Source organism: Podarcis erhardii, assembly GCF_964252035.2.
Source record: "Podarcis erhardii genome assembly, chromosome: 3".
NCBI lineage: Eukaryota > Metazoa > Chordata > Lepidosauria > Squamata > Lacertidae > Podarcis > Podarcis erhardii.
This window is the reverse complement of record NC_138507.1, coordinates 70,127,650-70,148,643: the sequence shown is the minus strand read 5'-3', so window position 1 is coordinate 70,148,643 and position 20,994 is coordinate 70,127,650. Positions and strand designations below refer to the sequence as shown.

The following is a 20,994-nucleotide window of genomic DNA, read 5'->3' as shown; positions in this document are numbered from 1 at the left end:
TGCCAATATTCCTTCAAAATGAAAAAAAATAAGGACAGGTCAGCAGAAAATAAGAACTGTCCCTGGGTAACTAGGACAACTGGAGCCTGTATATATGAAAGATAATAATTGCTAAACTTTTTCATATTTTGTCTACCGTGTCTATGGTAGTGCAACTAGTGGCAGAATCCCGACTTCGGGCAGAAATTGTAAACCTATGGTCTTCCAGTTCTTTTTAGACTACAATGCCCAACCTCCAGTGGTGCAGTGGTATACTGTGAAATGCAGGCACCCACTCTCCCTATAGCCATGCCTCTTCTAAGACAGTAGAACAAAAATGAAATCTTGACCAATATAATTATTATGGTTTCAATATCAAGCCTACTTTTTCCTCCCCTCCCCCTGCCTGCCCAACCTCCTGCCTGGCTTAACACCCAGTCTGATGAAGAGTTCTGCTGAACTCAAAAGCTTACTGACCAGCTGAGTGCCTGAGGGCCCTGCCCTTGCCTCTCTCCACCTGGCCTAGGGTGGGGCCTGACAGGCTGGAGCAGCTCCTGGTGGACAGGCCACAAGGCCACTGCTGGACCTCTTGGTTGGCCTCTACACCAAGTGCCACTCACTGCTCCAGAGAGACAGGCTTGTCTTGGACTTCCTCAGGTGGGAATGGGCCTCCTGATTATTGAAAGCAATGTGGGGTAGTTCCTCCTCAACAGTGCCTAGGCAGGCTACCTGGAGTCAACATCCACTTTACCACTGGCAGTAGGCCTGAGAGCCCCATCATCTCCACCATGGCCCGCTACTCAGGACCCCAGCCAGCACAGCATCTGGCTGAGCTGGCTTAACAATAGGTATTAAGTGCATTTGTGTATTTGAATGAACTGAACAGAGTGAAAGGTTATGAGTCATGGGGCTGCAGAGATTGTGTGAATGAACTTAGTGCTTAGCTTCTATTTTAATTGCTATTTTGTTAATGTTTTAAATATTGTTTCAAGGATTCTAAATGCTGCATTGATTTGTTAATCACACGACTTGCCATAATTGTGAGGTTTAGCTTATTTTTAAGTTGCTGTTCTGTTAAGTTTTTATAGATTGCAACTGTTTTATTGATAATTTGTTAATTATTTTATATGATGTATGCTGTATTCACAATGTACTATTATGTTTTATTATGTTATGGTTATTTATTGGTTGTAAGCCACTTTGAGATTCATTTGAATGAAAAGTGGCATAGAAATACAGTAAATTAAATCAAATCACTTTTTTGTAACTTTTCAGTTAGGGACTTCAGAATTTTTGAAACGGAAAGTGACACTTTAACATTTAGCCATGCATACCAGTATCACCTCTCTCTTCTTCACTTATTTTGTGGGTTTCTCTCTTGGGGGGGGGGTGAGGAATCTGTGGCACTCCGCATGTTGCTAAACTACAAATTCCAATTTATTCATTAGTTGTTGTGTTGGCTGGGCTGGGCTGATGGGAGCTGGGAGCCCAACAACATATTGAGGGCCAAAGATTCCCTGCCTCCAGTGGCGTAGCGTGGGGGGTGCAGGGGGGGCCGGCCGCACCGGGTGCAACATCTGGGGTTAGGGCAAATCCACGGGTTAGGGGGTGCAAATCCACGGGTTAGGGGGCGCAAATTACTTGCCTTGCCCCGGGTGCTGACAACCCACGCTACGCCACTGCCTGCCTCTGCTTACAATGATCCAGATTGATGGATCATAAGTTCTGCAGGTCTTGGCGAGGAAGTTCAGCTTCTTGCTCAGCTAGGAAACTCAGTATGTGACCTTGAGTCATGTGCTCTTGCTTAGCCTAGCCTACAACAAACACTTCTTGTAGAAATAAATTAGGGAAACCCCATGTATGTACCTGGAGCCTCTTGGAGAAGGGAGGGGCATACTGGCTTGTTTGCTGTGAGCATGTTATGCCACCCTTCAATCAAATTCCCAGGCTGATCAACATTAAAACGAAAAATGGCAAAAGTTTACATTACAAAACACACACAACTCTCCCCCTAAGAAGAAAGCATGTCTCAAAGCAGCATAAACGCCATCAAAATTTAAAACTAATTGCACAATCCTGTGCCTCTACTTAGAAGTTATTTGAGTTTATTACTTGCAGGTAAGTATAAAAACCAATCAAAAACTGCAAAGAAATGTTTAAGATTTCAACTTCGGCAGAACCGGATAATGAGCAAATAAATAAGCAGTGAAGAAACAAAAACAAAAGCGTGGGAAAAGCAACTTAATTCGTCCGTCCCCGCCCCCCCTTTCTGTTTTGTTTGGGCTTCTTTTTCCCCCTGGTTTTGGTTTATTTTGGAGGAGCGCTCTATTTGCTCAGTGTCGAATTTGAGGAAGAGTTCTTGCACACTACTCCTAATTTACAACCTTCTGCATTAATACCGCTCAGCTGGTTAGAGCATGGTCTGATGCCAAGGTTGCAAGTTCAATCCCCATATGCGACAGCTGCATATTCCTGCTTTGCTGCGGGTTGGACTAGATGATCCTCAGGGTCCCTTCCAATTCTGCAACTCTTTTTTACAGGAAATGGGGCAGAACTGAAACTTAAACCTTCAGTTGTCTGCTGTCCCGGGACCTTTATACAGCACTATCAAAACTTCTGGGGTTCTGGTTTGTGCCTGTTTGTTCGTTGTCTCCAAGAACCCTGTTGCTAACGAGCATGATTGCTCGCCCCTTAAAGCCTCGTCAAGTGGCAAAGGAGTTCCGCAGACGCCTGTTTCGCAGCAAGAAAGAAGCGTGCAGATTAGGGCTGTAGGCTGGAAGATTAGGACGCCCTAGAAAACAAACCACGCGAGAGGAGGGCTTGCAGTGCAGACGCCGCGGCCGAGCTCGCTCTTTATTCGACTTTTCCGGCTCCTCCGTTCTTCCTGCAGCCGTCGAGCCCCTCCCTGTGCAAATCACAGGGCTTCGCTAGGGCCCGCACCATCTTGCAGGCGCGCTCGGTCTCCTGCGGCGGCGTCGCCTCCGCCTCTTCCTTCCGCAGGTTCGCAGCGCTCCGAGCCGTCGAGGCGGGAGGAAGGCGCAGCTCGAGCGCGCGCGCGGCTCGGGCTGGCTGGCGGAGGGAGGGGAGGCGGGGTGAAGGGCAGGCGAGGCGAGACCTGTGGCGCTTGCCCGCGCAGCGGCGCGTCAGCCATATTGCAGCAGCAGCGGCAGCAGCAGCCGGGGAGGGGCAGCAGCGACGCCCACACGCCCAGAGGACCAAGAGCGCAGCCAGAGAGGACGCCCAGTACCAGCCGCAGCAGCCGCCTTGCCTGGTCGGAGCCACACGGACCTGCCACGGCGAGGTAAGGACCCCCGGACGAAACCCCGCCCCACCCTCGACGGTCCTCACGGGAGTTGGGGCGCGGGGACCGGGAAGGAAACTTGGCGGCGACCAAGTGGCGCGAAGTTGCTTTTGTGGCGCTGCAGCCGAGGCTTCGGCAGCAGGTGGGGCGGCGGGGGATTAGCGCCCGGCTCTTCTTCCGAGAGAGGAGTTGGCGCACTTCTTGAGCGCTTCTCGAAGCGGCGCGTTTGCATTCTGCCCCAAAAGCCTCGTTAAGTTTTTCTCCTCCCGCCGCTTTCCAGAGACACTTTGCGCTTCTTGAAGCTGAACCGGAAAGTGCTGCTTTTCTGTTCCGCCTCGTTTGAGCCGCCCTGCCTTGCATAGCCCGGCCCGAGTCAGCCTCGTGGGAGAAGTAAGGCTCCCTCCCCCCCCCCCCCAGTTTAGCGCCTCTTACGCCCAAGGAAGTGGGGAAAGGATTTGCCGCTTAAATCCGCCCCCCTCCCTTGGGAATGCCCGCAACAGGATTATTACTCACATCCTCTGCAAACCGGCCTATTTCGACTCGGGTCTTGAATTCTTAGGATCTGGGGGTATTAAAGGGGTGACCGAGGCAGCGATCCGAAGCGCGCTTTCCTGGGAGTCGGCCCCATTGAATCCCATGGGATTTACTTCTGAGTAGAGGTGGCTGGGATTGCGCTGTCAGGCAGCTCGTTCTTACTTGTCCCGGGGTTGGAGAAAGGGTGGGTCCCCTCCCTGAGCCAGGGATGAAATATTGGGGGGGGGGACAGGTAAGCGATCACAATAAGCAGTGCACGCAGACCATTTTAATAGCAAACTTCGGGGTGGGCTCCCTCGAATATCTCATTGGCGTTGGCAGGTGGGGGTGGGGGGGTGGGAGCGAGTTCTGCTTCCCGTAAACGGGAGTGAATACGAAACTCCGTTGGCGGCAACTCATTCCGGAGTGATTAATGCAAGTACAAAAAGCAGGGCTACTGATAATACGCGGGCCGGTTCTTCCTCAGCGTTTCGTTTGGCTAGGGGAGGAAGCTGAAGCAGTTCCCGTCTGTGGGTGAAAGACTGCAGGTTACATCAGACCTACATTTTGAGCTACCGGGAAACTCCTCTTGCCCTGCCCCGTTTCGAGGCAAAATGAAGCCTTCACTCTGTAAGGTTGTTCCCCGCCAGCTTCAGCCCTTTATTGAATGTGGGAACTCGGTAGAATCGTTGCCTGCAACTTGCTTGCTTCGGAGCAGTCTTAATGCGGGAAGGGAGGGGGTCCCTGATCTTTATTTAAAAGGGCTGTATAGCTAGTGAATTACTGCTACAAGGTCTTTAAAGGAGAGAGACTTTGAACGCAGACCGTTTCCCTTTAAGGCTTAAAGTTTTAAGTCAAGGGGTTTAGTTGATTCTGTGTTGCTTGGATACTTGTTCTGTAAGAGACCACTGTTTGGAAAAACTTGAAATATGATTAACCCTCCACACACGCGCACACACATGCATGTCCTTGAACATTTTTGAAATTGTGGTTGTTCCTATGGGTGTGGCTGAGCAAATGACCTTCTCTCCTTGCAATCAGACTCCTCTTTCGCTGGGTGAGGTTGCTGGCTTTATGTTTTTTTCTATAGGGGTTGGCGTAACTAAGTAATTATTGGTCATGAGTGAATCATCCTTGCTTACTTAACCTGCTTAAAGCTGCAATCCTATGCACATTTATATGGGAGTGTGTCCAACTGAGCACACTGAGTTACACCTGAGTAGGCTTAAGTAGAACTTCTCTATTGAACTTCTCTCCCCACGCCTTGCACCGTAGTTTAACTTTAGTGTGTTATTTATTTGGATTCTTTGCGCAGATCTTGTAGAAGAAAGGAGGAATATCTTTAGGCTGCTGCATGAATATTTGCTTTTGGACCAACAGGAACACTTCAAGAACCGAAAATGCCAAAACCAGTAAGTGCTTCCACAGAACCTTACACTGTTCATTCATTAGTGCTCCATTTAGTTGTTTTTCTTAGGACAAGAATTGTAGAAGTTATAGAATTGTAGTTGGAAGGGAACCTGAGGATCATCTAGTCTAACCCCCTGCGATGCAGGACTATGCAGTTGTCCCATATGGGAATTGAATCTGCAGCCTTGGCATTATCTTAAAGAAACTATACTTTGAAAATTTATAGCACAGCTGTCCCTAAATCGGGTGAGGGGTGAGGGAAGGGGTGCTAAGCTGTGACTCTCCAGATATTGTTGGACTACATCTCCCATGATCCCTGACTGGCTGAAGCTGTTGGGAGTTGAAATACAGTAATATCTGTCCAAATTCAAATAACATTTTTGTTCTGTCAAAAAGGTGGCATAAATTATCCTTATACATTCTAATGAAATTATTATGAAAGTTAAAGTAAAAAATTCTTATCTCTATTATAAAAAACCCCATTACCTGATTGAGGCTATATGGGATTTGCCTCTGAGTAGGCATGTTTAGGATTGCATTGTAAAAAAAGAACAAACAGCAGGAACTTGTTTTTTTCATATCCCACAGAAGGTAGCAGTTGTGTTTACATATGAACATTGGTCCATACTGATGCTTTTATGAGTCTGCCATGTTTTATATGTTTACTCTCTAACTTTTATACTCGCTGGCTTGAAAGTTAATTGAATCTAAATTTAAGTTTGTTATACTTCCCACCCCCACTGTGTAATCACATTCAGCAGAATCCTAAACATGTTTACACAGAAGTAAGCACTGTTCAATAGGGCTTACTTCATAATTGCACTTAGTATTAGTTGCTTGAGGTTTTGTTACTGAAATGCAAACCTATCTGTATTAGGGCTTAACATCTCCTCTAGCTGTGGCCCCTTTTTGACCTTGCACTGTGTGATCACACTGAGAGTGACTTTTCCTGAATTACTTTTCACACCAAGTCACAGGTTGCATGGAGACAAAGAATTTGCTTCTCCTGCAGAATTCGTATCTAAGGAGCAGTTTAATAATGAACTTGGATTTCAGAGGAATGGCAGAGTTCATTAGCTTGATAAAGGGTGTTTTCTTCAAGAAAGAAACTAAAGTGTTAATTCAGCCTGCGTAAATGGGTTATAAAATGACTCAGTTACTTTACCTAGAGATTAACTGTACACATTGGATGTTCATAAGTTCAGTTAAAACTCCATGGATGCCATGTGAGTTCTTTGCCATGCCTATGGGGAGCTGGTTTGTGTGGCGGTGGTGTCTTGAAAATTGCCACACTCAAGCTTAAGTTCTGGCTAGCTACCTAAAGACTTGGTAGCACTGTAGAACTCTTGCACTGTGTGCCAAATCTGCAAAAATTCTTGGCACTCTTTTCTCCTTTGACCTCATAACTGTTGTGGCAAGAGGTTGTGAATAGAGCAGGGTCGTTTTTTTCATTCTGAGGGCCTTTTTCTTTTATGGACAGTATTCCAGGGAGCTGCATGCTATTGGTGGGCATGGCCAGAGCAGCCCATGTGTCGCTTGTACTATAAGCTACATTCCAGCTACACAAAAGTCAGAGGTTTCCATGCACACATCTCTATCCAGGCAAGCAAGAGGCATTCTCACAGTTCAAGAATACATTCCAGCCATGTAAAAGCACCCAAGGAGGGTGCAGAGCAGGCATAGTGATGGATTGGCTTGGGGAAAGTCCTGGGGGTCAGATAGAGTGGCCTGGAGTGCTGCATTTGACCCCCAGGTCTGAAATTCCCCACTCATGGCTTATTAGTGCTTCAGCCATTTTTTTCAGCTTCTCACAGGGGGGAGGTTGTAGCTGAAGAGCTGCAAGAATAAGAAGCTGTTTGTGCTACTGTTTAGCAAAGGGGCTTTTCTCTGCCCTGGAGATCAATCCTGTGCACACTTAGGTTAGGTGTAAGTTCCGTTAAACTTGCTGGGACTTAATTGTAAGTAATGTGTAGGATTGAGCTGCTATAGCAGAGATATGTTGGTCTAAGATGATTTGATTTTGCAGAAAACATTGTGAAACACTTCCCTTCTTCCAGGAAGCTTTTGCCATTGCTGCTGCTAGTCTAAATCAAGGACATTTGTCACTACATATGTGTGAGCAAACAAACAGAATCAGTCCCCTCAAGAAATTAGGACCAGCTCCCAAGTCACTGAAGTCTGACAGGTCTTAGTGAAAAAATTGTTTTTGTAATTTTTCAAATATTAATTATTATTTAAAATGTTTTTAAACAACTCAACATCCTTACAGATCCCAAGGCAGCATACAAAGGGCATGGCTGACTAGCCATACCAAAATAAAATGCAGTAATACAAAAACCACAATCAAATGAAACAATACATGTCCCACTCCTTTGTTGCTGCCAAAATGCTGAGGAGATCCATTTTCTTGATTTGAACTCTTTGATAAAGAGCCAGCAATATATAAATCACTGTCATCTTTTAGACCATTAGGAGGGTGGGTTAAAATGGCAGGATGAGTTTTTAGTGAGAACCTACTTCTACTGTAGATGGGTAGGTTTTTTTTTTCCCAGCTGCTGCATTGCTCCACAGGTGTGGCAAGTTGGAGTGATGTGGATTGAAATGGTTAAAACTTTGACTTGAGAAAAGGGAGATAAATATGTTTGCCAATTGCTGATAACTCCGTTTCCAGCCTTAGAAACGGAAAGGTTTACTTCATTATGTGTGTGACAGCTAGCTCTCTGTTCAAGGCAAGCTACTCTTTTTGTCCACATTTCTATTAAAAAGTTGTGACTAGAGATGGAAGAGAAATTAGCTCTGAATTTTTACGTGAATACTTCAGAAGGGTAGCTTTCTTACCTTTGAAACAATCCTCAATAACTGTTTCCAGTTTAGAGATGAAGGAACTAAAACATGAGTGTGAGCTGCCCATGGCTATCCAGTTAACTCAGAGTTTTGAATTGGTGTGTTCTCATCATGATTCTGAGGAGCAGCTAACCTGTTGCCCTCCAAAGGTTGTTGGACTCCAGCCAGCATGCTCAGTGGCCAGGCATGATGGAAGTTGTACAACAACATGGAGGGCCATAGGCTAACCAGGCCTGCCATACAGGTTTGTGGAGAAGGTGTGAGGTCACTGCCAGAAACATGTAATAGAAATAGGTCATTGCCTGAAACTTGTAATGGGAACAGAATGTTTATAAGTCTGCCATAAGCACAAAATACCTTTCTTAGATTAATATTGGATTCATTATTCCTACTGATACTTTCCAAGACAAAATGCTATACCTTAAGTATCCATGCCCCCTACATTTCCTCCTTCCTCCCTTCATACTTTTCCGTTCTCCCACTCCACCCCACACCCGGATGTTATTGTAGTGATGATAGAAGTCCACTTCCTATGTAATCTGAGGCTTTCTGCCATTTTCAATCCAGCTGGATAGAGCAGTTAGGTGAATTAGAAACTCAAGCTCTGTGAAAATGCCCTACCTCGACATGACCTCCTAGTTACACAGAAACATTTCTGTAGGTTGAGGAAAAGTTCCTTCATCTAATCATCTAAAGCTGCTTACAACTGTGTTCTTAATTGTGCCTGAGCTTGGCCTGTCAGCTGACAAGTGGAGCAACAGCTAGTAGAGGTGAACTTGTTCTTCTTTCTCTTGTCAACAAATGTCTTGAGAGCTAAAATTCTGACCTGGTCTGCAAGGTAAATGGGGAAAGCCAGCTATCACCTTTCCAGTAATTTCTGAGCTGTGTGGTGCTGCTGGGGATTTACAGGCATGGATCTGTGATGGTTCCTACCAGTGCAGTGTGTGCACAGCTTTCTACATAATCAGCAGTTAAGTAGCTCTTTGACTGATACAGTTATTAGGAAAGGAGAAAAATCACCATGGGGGATTACCTAGCTTAAAGTTATTGCTGATCCACCCGTTTCAAAAGACCGAAGTTTAGTTTTGGAATTCTCCCCTCTCTTTGCTCCAGCCCTACCCTCTGCAATTGCTAATACCGCTGAAGAGAGATGCATATTTGTTTACAGGCTCACAACTGGAAATAAGGTTGCCTTTGCAGAACTGAAGCTGCCCAGAATTCTTTACAGGCATTTGGGCGTTCAAAGATTCCTTCCCTTGGAGAATGGGGCTGTCTCTATAACATGGGCTGGGAACCTTTGGTCCTCCAGATGTTGCTGTAAAACTCCCATAATTCCTGGCTATTGCTTATGCTAGTCTGCGCTGGAGCTGGCAGGTGTTGTACGTCCAGCAACATTTGGCAGACTACAGGCTCCCCAAGTTTGCCATAGAGAAGCAGAAGCTATGGGTGCAACCCACCTTTATCCCAGCTTCAGTTCTATGAAGTTCACTGCCGTTTTCAGTTTAAAGATGAGGAAACATAGGCAAGTCACTCTGCCAGCCTGAGGCTGTGACCCTAAACACTAGGAATTAAGCCCAGTAGAACATGGGGGCTTATTTCCAAGCAGTGTTATGGGCTGAAAATCTCTCATAAGTTCATTAGTAACAATGGATAGATGCCAACTGTAAATAATACCATATTAGGCAAGCTTGGACATTTCAACTTTTTTTTTTTTTAAGCTTAAGTTGTTAGGAGCTGGAGTCAGGTGTAAGTCAGCAACAAAAAACCCAAAAAACCACTGTGTCAGTGAAGTTAACTCCTTATTCAAATAAACCAAAACAGTGCAGGCCTAGTGATCCCAGCCATGGGCGTAGCCAGGATTTATTGGGGGGAGGACCCTCAGTTACTTAAGTATTTTTATTGATTTATCTTGGCTATGCCCATGATCCCAGCAACTCTTCCCAGTAGGTCTTTCCCCAATGAGGCAGTTGTGAGAAGTGAAGTCTGCCCCCCCGCCAGCTGCTTAAGTCCCCTCCTCTGAGTTACAATCTCAGCAAATACAAGTAGATACTCTGGGATAAATTAGACTGAACTGATATGAATAACTTTCTTTTAAAAAAAGGATAATCTAGCAAATAAAAATTAGTACTGCAATAGTGAACAGAAAGTTAAAGCCCACATCAAACATGAGGATATATTTTCCCATGATAATCAGCTTCTGTAAACCACTATGGTATTTTTTTTAATGGAAAACAGTTTAGACATAAATACTCTCACCAAGGTTCCAATCTGCACTGGGCCCGTCACGCCTCCTGTATAAAAAATTATTCCCACAACTGTCCCATTTCATGAATGGCTTCATATCTGGTATGGTGCCTAGACATTCTTGTGTAAGACCGTCATTTAAGACCTGTCTGAAAATACCAAGTGCTAAAATAAAATTGTACACTGATTCACAGGGCAGAGCTTGTTGAAAGGCAGCTTCAACTTTAATTCAAGGCAAATGCATTGGAGTAAAGAAAATATTAAGGTACAAATACTAATTTGAGACAGGCTCTAGAGATTTTTATATTTGCCTATGTATGAGGATATCTTTACACAGGCTGGGCAGAGCCTAATGAATTAGTTTCTACTTGCATGTACAATATGTCCTGTTTTTCCAGCAATAGTAAAAAGTGTGTACATGGAACACATGGATAAAACTATATATATTTGGCCCTGTTCCTTAAGGGGGTTGACTATACTGTTATGTTCGTGAGAGCAGGAGGTACTGTTGAATTGGGCATATGGTGGAACTGTTTTTCTCTGCGTATTAGCCAGAAGGATGTAATTACTAGCCTATTTCCAGTGCCTGCCATCAAGTGATTGCTGCTTACTTTTCATTCACCGCATAAAGTCTATACGCTTTCTTTGTATTTTAGAACGCTTCCTAAATAAAGCTTAAGCATCCATTCTTAGCATAATCATCTCCTTTTATTAATGAACTACCAATCTGCATACAGCTGTTGCAACAAAGAAATCTGATTAGGGAGGAGTTTGGTACAGTCGGCTGCTGCTTTTCTCTGTGTTTGGCCTCGTACAAAGAGTTTGTTTAGTCTCTTATAGTATGTGTGGCACAAAGGCACATGAATCATTTGTCACCCAAAACTGGACAGTACTATCCTAATCTGTGTAGATATAAACATTTACGATTTTACAAAATAATGCAGCTAGCTTCATCGGAATTTTCTTCTACATTGAAAATCAGTTCACATTAATTTAACAAGCTCTATGGGCTTGGGGGAATATTAATATTTTGCATAAGTAAAAAGTCATGACTTTAGTCCCAAATCTTGGATGTTAACCCAGGCAAAAAGTATCTCTTAGAAAATCCCATGATGGTTTCATATATTTGATCATGATACATACCACCAGGTGCTACATTCCCAGGTGACATAAAGTATGTAAGCAAAGATTTCTCCCAAAGATGATGAAGCATCATAAGTTAGAATGACAGTTCTTCAGTCCAGGTGAAAGGCAGTTAAAAGGAGGTTTATAATTTTTTTAAAAAAACACCCGCTAACGGTGCCTCAGTCTTATATGAACTTTAGTTTATTGGCTCTCATCCAGTCCACTACTGAGGCAAGACAACTGTCCAGCACATCCACTTCTACTCCTGCAGATATAAAGGAGAAGCAGAGCTGTGTGTCATCAGCATATTGCTGACAACATACTCCAAAACTCCAGATGACCCCACTAAGTAGTTTTATATACTGTAGATGTTAAATAGCATGGGGAATAAAATTGAACTCTGAGGAACTCCACATTGAAGGCTCCATGGGGCCGAAGAGCACTCTCCAAGCATCACCCTCCCGAAGCAGATTATTCTCTTTTTAGATGCCAAAAAGCATTTGGTAATGTGGAGAAGCAGCATTTTAATTGTTTCTTGAACCTTTTAAAATTAGCTATTTTAGATGTTGGAATCTGTTTTCAGTAAGGGTCTTTTCAACAATCAGGTTTTTTTCTGGTTTCTGTTATACAGAAGGGCATGTCAAAGTTACTCCTCCTCATGTTATTATTTGTGCTTTCATTAGAGCCTTTGCCAATTGATACTAGGAAGAACAAGGTGACATTTGCAATATAATGTTATCCCTAGTGTGTCTGTGTTACCCGATCCTAAAGCTGATGGGGTTGAGGGGCAAATAAGTTCCAAAATATAAATTACAGTAAGGTTGTGGAAAATTCTGGCTCATTGACTGGAAAAAGAGTAAGCGAATTAGTTTATTGCTTAGAAGAATAGCAGCTATTTATTGTGTAAAATACTTTTTCTTATTTATGAATATTGCCATTCAGGTTAATCTTTCTATCTTGGAAATGTATCTGATTATTTTTTTTTTAATTTAGATGGGCAAATATGTCTCAACAGCTACTCTAGGAGGTTCTTTATCAAGTTAATAGAGGAGCCTAGGAGTTCTTTATATTTAAATATACCATCAAGCAGTTGAACTTGCTTCAGTGTATGACTGGTTTCATCCATTTGAAAAGCAGAACATGGTTTGTTTTTTTTTTTAATGACTCAACTTGTTTGCTTTGGTTTCAAAAATGGTTACGGCCCATGATGTGTTAAACCTGGATTCTATTATTGCCTTATTTACATTAGCGTTAACTTAGATCATGTTGAAGACTATCATTATTTACTTCTGTGCTATTAAAAAAACCAAGTCACAGAAGTTCTACAAAATCTTTGAAAACATTACAACATGGAAGCACATATTTAATTTTCCTGTACCAGGAATAATGCAGAACTTGTCTGAGGTTGGGGCATTCAACAGAACTCCAGATACCCAGTAGAGGCGTGTGTGTTGGCTATAGGTGGCAGTGGTGAGATATCGGGCCGGAATCTCTTTATCTTAGCAGTTCTTCTCAAGCCATTCTTAGAAACCCTGAGTGCTTCTTCCAGTAAACACAGTTAAAAGAAGCAGTGAAAAACAATGAAATAACATTGGATAATATCCTTCCTACATCCCTCTCCAAAGCACTGTCATTGGAAGTAAAAAGGATAAGCATTCCTTGGTTGGAAGCTACAATTTTTGTCACCAAAGTGCGTGCACGCACACACTTTCTTCCTGCCTACCATTTCCTTTTATGGAGAACTGGGGAAGAGTATCTATTTTTAATGATTTTCTGTGTCCCTCCGAAGCAGACTTTCCAAATGTGGTGCCTTCCAGACATTTGGCCTGCAACAGCCATCAGTCCCAAGCAGCATAGTCCATGGTCAGGGACGATGAGAGCTGTAATTAAAACCATTTGGATAGCACCACATTGTAGAAGTGTCCCTTGAAATTTCAGGAGCGGCCTGGTTCACTTCAGAATGCACTGGACAAGGTCTGAATCTCTGGATGCTGGTTTTGTCCAAACTGAATGCATACCCCTAGTTATTCCTGTTCCGGTAAATAACTACTGCAAGAGGAGGATTGAGGCTAGAGCACAAAAAAACTGATCGTATGGTTGCATAGTAATTATTGTATTGCTAATAGGAGCTAATAAAGGTGACTGTTGCATTGTGGACAAGCAATGTCTGTAAGAGTTTTCTCCATATGTGAAGTGTTGTGTTGAGAACTGGTGACATATGTTCTGTCTTGTAGCCATTATGCCCAGGAATAATACTGTGGTATTTATGATAAGGCTTGTAAGCTTTCTCCTGGGGTTCCCAGTTATCTTGCTATTCCATTTTCAAGGGATTTATGGAGGAGGTAATCACTGGTCTTCAGTTACAACTTTTCCCATCCTGCCTTGTTCTTTGTACTGGTCTAAAGGGTCTTTGTAGATAGGTCCTGTAAAGTTTAACCCTGGGATTTTTAGTTCCATTGAGAATGCTGAAAGTTATATTTATTTATCTACCACACTAGTGGCCACAAAGGGTTCCTTCTGTTAACCTCCAACACAGGTATGTGGAAATTTTGGCCCTCCAGATGTTGGTGAACTACAACTGACATCAATTCTAGACAGCATGGCCAATGGACAGAGATGATGGGAGTTCAGCAAAATCTGGAGGGCCAACTGTTTTCTATGCCTACTCTATGTATAGGAATCTGCTTTTGAAACCTGAGTAACCCTGTCTATGGGGGGAAAAACCCACACCTATCAAGGTACTGCATCATGCTTGCTTAAGACAGCTGAGTAGGTGATACTGTTTTGGAGTGCAGTAAATGAAACAATAATGACAAGCATCAGTAGTCACCAGTTCTGTTTCTTGCTCCTCCACTAGCTCCATTATTCATTCTCCTAATAGCCAACGGTTCTTTAACCTGCTCTCAGAAGATGGTCCACATAATGTTCCTGACCTTGATGGACCTGGTGAAAGGCAACCTTTGGTGATTCTGAGATGCTTTTATATTATTATATTGTATATGCCTATTAAGTTATTAAATTTGTATACTACCCTACATCTGAAGATCACAAGGTTGTTCACAATATAAAAATACAAAATGAGAACACAAAATACACAATAAAACATAAAATCCCCCTCCCATAAATGCATTTAAATAGCCATAGGATGTTAATCAGCCAAATGCCTGGTTGAAGAGAACCATTTTTGCCTGGAGTCTAAAGCTATGTAATGGAAGGACCAGCCAGCCTTCTTGGGGGAGAGCATTCCCCAAGTGGGGAGCTACCATAGAAAAGACCTGTTCTTGAGTTGCCACTCTCTAGACCAGTGTTTCCCAACTGGGGGCCATGACCCTCTGCCCCCCCCCCGAATATTCCAAGGGGGGCACAGGTGAAAATTACGTAAATGGGGGAAGTCACAGCATGAGGCTAGGGGGCCACAGGGGGAAGTGAGAAGAAAATATTTTATATAGAAGAAAATATTTATATATATATAAAATCCTGATTGGCAGGCTACCTGCTTAGCATGTAAGGAGGCAGCCCACCAGGGGGCAGCCTAGAGCTTCTTTTTGCCACATACATTTTCTTGGAGCAGTCTGTTTGTTTCCAGCAGGAAAGGGCAACTGACTCCCATTTTGACCACTGCTTGTAGCTGCCGCCAGTGCTGGACCAGGTGGCCGCCTGGGCCTGACTCCACAAGGTGGGTGCAATCCACCCCGCCGCCTAGCAGATCAGGGTCTTTGGATGTTGCCGAGGGGCGCAGGACCCATCGGGAGCATCAGCATGGCTCTGCATGGCGTGGGGTGAAATTTACCCCAGCGCCTGGCCAAGCAGGGTTGTTTGGTGCTACTGACATGCATCTAGTAAATAACTAACTGTGTCTGCTCAGAAGAAAGCTGCACTGAGGTCAGTGGGCCTTACTCCCAGGTAAAGGTGTGTGGGGCTATAGTGTTTTATATAAACAGCCCGGGCTCCTTCGGATGACAAGATCTTTTTGCATCAGGTCAGTGAGGACCGCTTGTTTTTAAAATTCTCCCATATATGCAGAACTCCCTGTGCGCCTTTTGCAGACCCTTCACATGTCCCTGTTTTCCAGGGACCAATCCCGGATTTGCAGAAGTTGTCCCAGTTTCTGATTTGATCCCAGACTGTCCTACTTTTCCTTAGGAAGTCTCTATTTTCACCAGAGAAATGTTGGAGAGTATGGAATTATCTGACCCCCCACAAGCCATCTGAAGGCTGCCCTGAATAGGGAAGCTTTTATAATGTTAAATGTTGTATTATGCTTTTATATATCTTGGAAGATGCCCAGAGTGGCTGGGGTAACCCAGTCAGATGGGTGGGGTATAAATAGTAAAATTATTATTATGGAATAGGACATCCTTATTTTCATCAAGAGAAATGATGGAGGGTATGCCTTTGGGCTGTTATCTGTAGGTTTCCCCCTCCATCTCAAATAACTGGGGTCAAATAAGTGTTGTTTACTTTTTATAATACATGGAAGATGGATCTCCCTTGGGGGGGGGATCTTGACTCTCCTTCCTTGGAGATTTCTAAGCAGAGGTTGGATGGCCATCTGTTGTGGATGCTTTAGCTGAGTTTCCTACGTTTCAGGGGGTTGCACTAGAAATAAGACCCTTCCAACTCTATGATTTTGTTTTTCTGCTTCAACAATATTTCATTATGTTCCTATCATTTTATGTAATTGTATTTTGTATAAATTATAAAAGTTATAACTAAAACATGTTCTGTTTACAAACAAAACAGTAGTTGCTAACTACATTATTAATGTAACATCTAGTTTGACCGTTTTAAAGCACATTTTGGATGGTCTGTATGTGTAGTGGGTTAATCTGTGCATTTATAACTAATTTCTGAGGTTGGAAACATTACTGTTGTATGTATGATTTCAGGTTTAGCAGGTAAAGGCTTTTTTATTACATAAAATGATGGAATAAAAAGTTCAGCTAAGGAGGATGTCTATACTCGGACTCTTAAGGAAATGCATAGGTCTTTTGAACTTTCCTTAGTGGTTTAGTTCAAATATGCTTTATGTGGGTATTGGTTTTCTCCAGGAAGTGAAAACAATATATGGGAGTTGCAGCTTTTGTGCTCTGTAAGGAGTATGATTATGTGCATTCCTTAAGGAGAGGCTAGAAATAAATCTTATCAGACCTGATTATGTGGGGGTTGGAAGGAGGTTTTTTAATTGAAACGCCTTTAAGATTTATATTGAGAAATGGTTTGCTAAAGCCTTTGGAATTTGTTAAATCCAGTCACTATACATTTCATGGATATCCTGGGATACACACAGAGAGAGACCATATTGCTTAAAAATAGCCTTTGTTAAATTGTGGGGAAGTGGGTGTGTGCTTGGAATGAGGATTAGAAAAACCCAAACATTCTTTAACACTTCTCCACTCTTGGTTTATCACACTAAAGATTAGATATTGAGAATGCATAATTTGCATGTATTCCTATAATACATTCTTTTTAATTTAGAATGCTCAGAAAAAGAGTTCTGACCACCACTTTCTGATGCTTGAGAGTAATGAAAAACCAGTATGATTTATTTCCTAGTGTTAATCTACAGAGATATAGAACAGGACAAATGCTTGATTAATCCATTGTGCCATATTGTCTAGCATCCACTAACAGCAGATTAGAACATTTATAGAGAGCAAGTTTATGAATGGATGTTGGCCACCATATCTAAATGGAGTATTCATGTTCAGATATACTATATCTCTAAGATCCAAATACTAGGTACAAACAAGGGGTGGCCTTTACCTTTATACCCTCTTTGTGAGTTCTGTGTTGAAACATTAGGTTGGCCATTATGGAAAACGGAATTCTTGACTGAGTGGGCTTTGACCTGATACAGTAGTGATCATATTAACTTCTGACCCACTGGGGTCTTCTTATCTTGGATTGCAGAAACATAGGTTTCTCATGAACAGCATTAGCTATACAGAAATGTCTGTTGTCATCACGCTGTGTCCCCAAACCACTCTCTGCTCATTTTCTGCTTCAGCCATGCTCTTTTAAAAGTGGCAACATAACAGTATAGGGAGAATAATTAGCATGCTTTTACCTCTTTAAAAACCCAGAATAACTCCAACTCTTAATATACCAGGGAGACCTGTGTTGTAATTTAAAAGCCTTCCCTTAATGTGGTCAATTCCTTGCCCTAATTCTAAAGGGATGTTAATTAAGATGTCAGGCTTCATACTAATAGTAGCCCTGGCTTAGCATAACACTATGCACTGGAAGAATGAACACTAAAATGTCAGTTTACTTAAACTTTAAAAGCTCAGTCAAAGCCAGGAGCTGCAAAGCAAGTAGAACACTCAGGATAATGTCTAGCAAATAACCTTGATGGACCAGCATCTTGAAATGTTTGTAGCACTTATGCGTTTAAACACTATGGTGGTTTTATTTTTTTAAATTGTTTACTAGCACATAGCATCTTGAAACAGTATACACTTCAAATCCTGAACCACAGTTCTAAAATCTGTTATACAAATCACAGTGCACTGGCTCTGTTTTCATATCCATTACTTTAATTTCTCTTCTAGGTCAATGTTCGAGTTACCACTATGGATGCAGAGCTGGAGTTTGCCATCCAGCCTAACACAACAGGCAAACAGCTATTTGACCAGGTCAGTATATAGTGTGTAAGTTTTCATCAAAGTTTTCTGCAGGGAGGGTGGATCACCTGAGACTTTTTCCTTTGCTCAAGGAACCATTCACTGGGTGGCATGTTGCAGATCTGCCTCTGTACACATCAGCAATAGAAAGCTGGTGTTCCTTTAAAAATCTTAAGTTCGCATGTGCCTGAAATCCTTAAGGAGAAGTAAAGGGATTTTCCACCTACTCTTCTGGACATAAAGAAAAGGGAGAAAACCTCAGCACTCTGGGTCTGTCAAGTAAAGTTGTTAGATCAAAATTTAATCAGTAAAGGAATATAGCAAAAAGTACTATGTGTTCTGTGACCTTGCTGTGATTTAGGAAAAAAAGGAAATCTGTAGTCTTCATTGAAGCTATATTGCTCAGGTGTGAGGGGAAAGCCATTCACTTCCAAAATGGGTAGGAAAACATTGTGTCAAGATTGTTTATTTGCTACACACACACACAACTTTGTAATGTAACAGTACTCAGTTAATAAATGTTTTTAGATTAATTGGCTGCTAATAAATTATTTCTAGGGTTCAAGTACAGGTTCTGTTATATTGAATCAACATGAGTAATTGTAGAAGTGTGTATTAATCATACTTAAACTGCTCAGCACCTGTCACTGTTGTGGGATTACCAAATGGGGAGAAGAAAATACCCTGTATTAAAGGGGATGTGGTAATGACTTTAATATGGCCAATCTGTATACTTTGGAAATGGGCTTCCATTTTGTCATTTCTGCTTAGTAAAGGTCACCACAGAATTTGCAACAGGAAAGCTATGCTATTCTGCCTTACTAGTTCCTTAAGGTTTATAAGATACGCTGTGTCTTTAAGGGATTTGTCTGTTATTGGTGGCTGTTGTAAGAAAAATGAAAGACAATTGGGAATGATCAATAGAGTGTAAACATTCATAGATAGCCCATTCACCTTATTACAGTGATTGAATACAGGTGTGGGTAATATTCCACCTGCATCCAGTTTGCCATTTATTTTGATATCCCCAGGCAGAGAGGCAATGACTGCAAGCATTTGACCTATGCACATGTGGGCCTTTGGGTTAGAGACTATAATGAACTGTGTAGTACAGCAGAGGGTCTGTATATTTCTATTATTGTGAAGTCAGAGAAAATTGTACAGCGCTACAAAGAATAAAATCCAGTTTTCCTCTTAATATATCTTGCAAATTCCTATGTTATTTTATTTTTTACAACCAAGGAGGGAAAGCAATATTGCACCATCCATAGCTGTATATTAACTACAGTAAAGTTTTAACTATTTTTTGAAGTTGTGAATAGGGAGAGAAAGAGAGTTTTGTTAATAAATAACAAATATGAGAGGTTAGCAGTCACTTTCCTGCCAGCGATTTAACTCTTTCACAAGGTTTATGTAAGAATATAGAATTCGAGAATTTAGCAAGTTTTCGTTATGTAAAAAGGAAAGGCAGCATGTTGTGGGGTGTCAGTTCTGTGCGTTTTATGAGGGGAATAACGTTGGAGGCTGTCAGTGCCACCATTTCTCTCTGTCTAGCTAGGAAGCTGACCAGGTAGTGCCAGCAGCTTGCTTAATGCCGAGAAGTGCAAGGCAGAATTGTTTACAGGAATGGCAGGTCGATAGTGGAATAACCCTCCTGGGTCAGAGGAAGGTTCATCAGTTCCCACATTCTGTCTCCCAGGGATGTAGAACATGTGTCACATTGAGCGTCCTCACCTCAGGATCCGACATTTGGATGTAAATTGCTTCCATATAACTGAGATTCCTTTTAACAGCTAGTTTATTTAAAAGTAAACTATCAGGAAGGAAAAAACTTTATTTTGTCTGACCTGAACCTACCGCGAATCAGTGCCTTTGGATTTCTGTGTTTGTGTGTGTATGAGAGAGAGAGAGAGAGAGAGAGAGAGAGAGAGAGAGAGAATTTTCTACCTCATGCTTCCCCACCCACATAGTTGTCTCTTTTCTAAACAAACAAAGTCCCAATGTTTTAATAAGGGAAATGTCCTAAGGCCTTTCCCAGCGACCCAACTGCAGCCCTGTACCCACACAACCCTGACCCTGCATTTAAAAATAAGGTATTCTAGAACAGATGCCTGTGGAGACCTGACGAGACCTCTCTGTAGAAATGATGCAACATCTCCTCTCATTTGCCAATATGTTCAACCAGAACATAGTCACTTTCATTCTATAAAAGGGTCTCTTTCTTGGCTTTTTCCTTCCATACCATCACTGTGCCTTACGTAGGTATTTTCAGGATTTGGGTAGTATCAGTCTGTTTCTGCTGCTAGCAACATCAGTAAGCCTGGAAACCTTGCCCGCCACCCTAAAGATGTTGGAAGCAGCAGAGTGAGGATGAAGATATATGAACAGGCCTCAATTCCCAAACAAAGTGTAATAAATGGAAAAAAGATTAAGTACCACTGCCCTAAAAGGGGCAGATCTCCGAGGAAGTTGTCCTACAAGTGTTTGCCCCTTTGATCTATATTCATAACGAAGTTTATGCTGTCGGTTCATCCAGTGTGTTTAAAGCAATTATAGTGTTCATTAAATAATTTATCAGATCTGGAAAGAGCCAGACAACCCATGGTCCAGAAAGTCTCACTAATTATGCTCAAACTGTACTGGAGAATAGATTTAAACAAAGCCCTGCAGAACATAAATTAACTTAGATTGGTACATTACTGAGGCTAAATACTGCAGTTTCCCTTGGTTGCAAAACTAGTTCTGAATGCATGAGACTCGCCTAGAATATATAATTCCAAATGTTCATTTTATCTCTGGCACTGTTTTAGAGTGTGTGTTTTCTCCTACATTCAGTGCTTTTTACTGGCTTTGAAGATTGTATTGATATGGATTCACATTGCCACCCTTTATTTCCTTGCCAGAAATATTTTGAGCAAATTCCATTTTTTGCTTCCTTTAAAATATGTTTTG

The 20,994-nt window shown here is 42.3% G+C and overlaps 1 protein-coding gene and 1 long non-coding RNA gene across 2 annotated transcripts in view; one reads left to right on the top strand and one right to left on the bottom strand.

Moving 5' to 3' along the window:
- Window positions 1-374: 374 nt before the first annotated feature.
- Window positions 375-2,976, bottom strand: LOC309338964. Its single transcript, XR_014155118.1, has 2 exons — window positions 1,667-2,976; window positions 375-1,500 (listed from the first exon to the last, which is right to left on the bottom strand). It is a non-coding gene; the product is annotated as an uncharacterized lncRNA (long non-coding RNA).
- A 166-nt stretch (window positions 2,977-3,142) lies between these two features.
- EZR (ezrin) overlaps window positions 3,143-20,994 on the top strand; it is a 35,769-nt gene continuing 17,917 nt past the window's right edge. Inside the window, exons 1-3 of the mRNA XM_081856517.1 lie at window positions 3,143-3,280; window positions 5,109-5,205; window positions 17,971-18,054. Of these exons, the coding sequence (XP_081712643.1) occupies window positions 5,194-5,205; window positions 17,971-18,054 (96 nt within the window). The 5' untranslated portion in view covers window positions 3,143-3,280; window positions 5,109-5,193. The remainder of the gene's footprint in view (window positions 3,281-5,108; window positions 5,206-17,970; window positions 18,055-20,994) is intronic.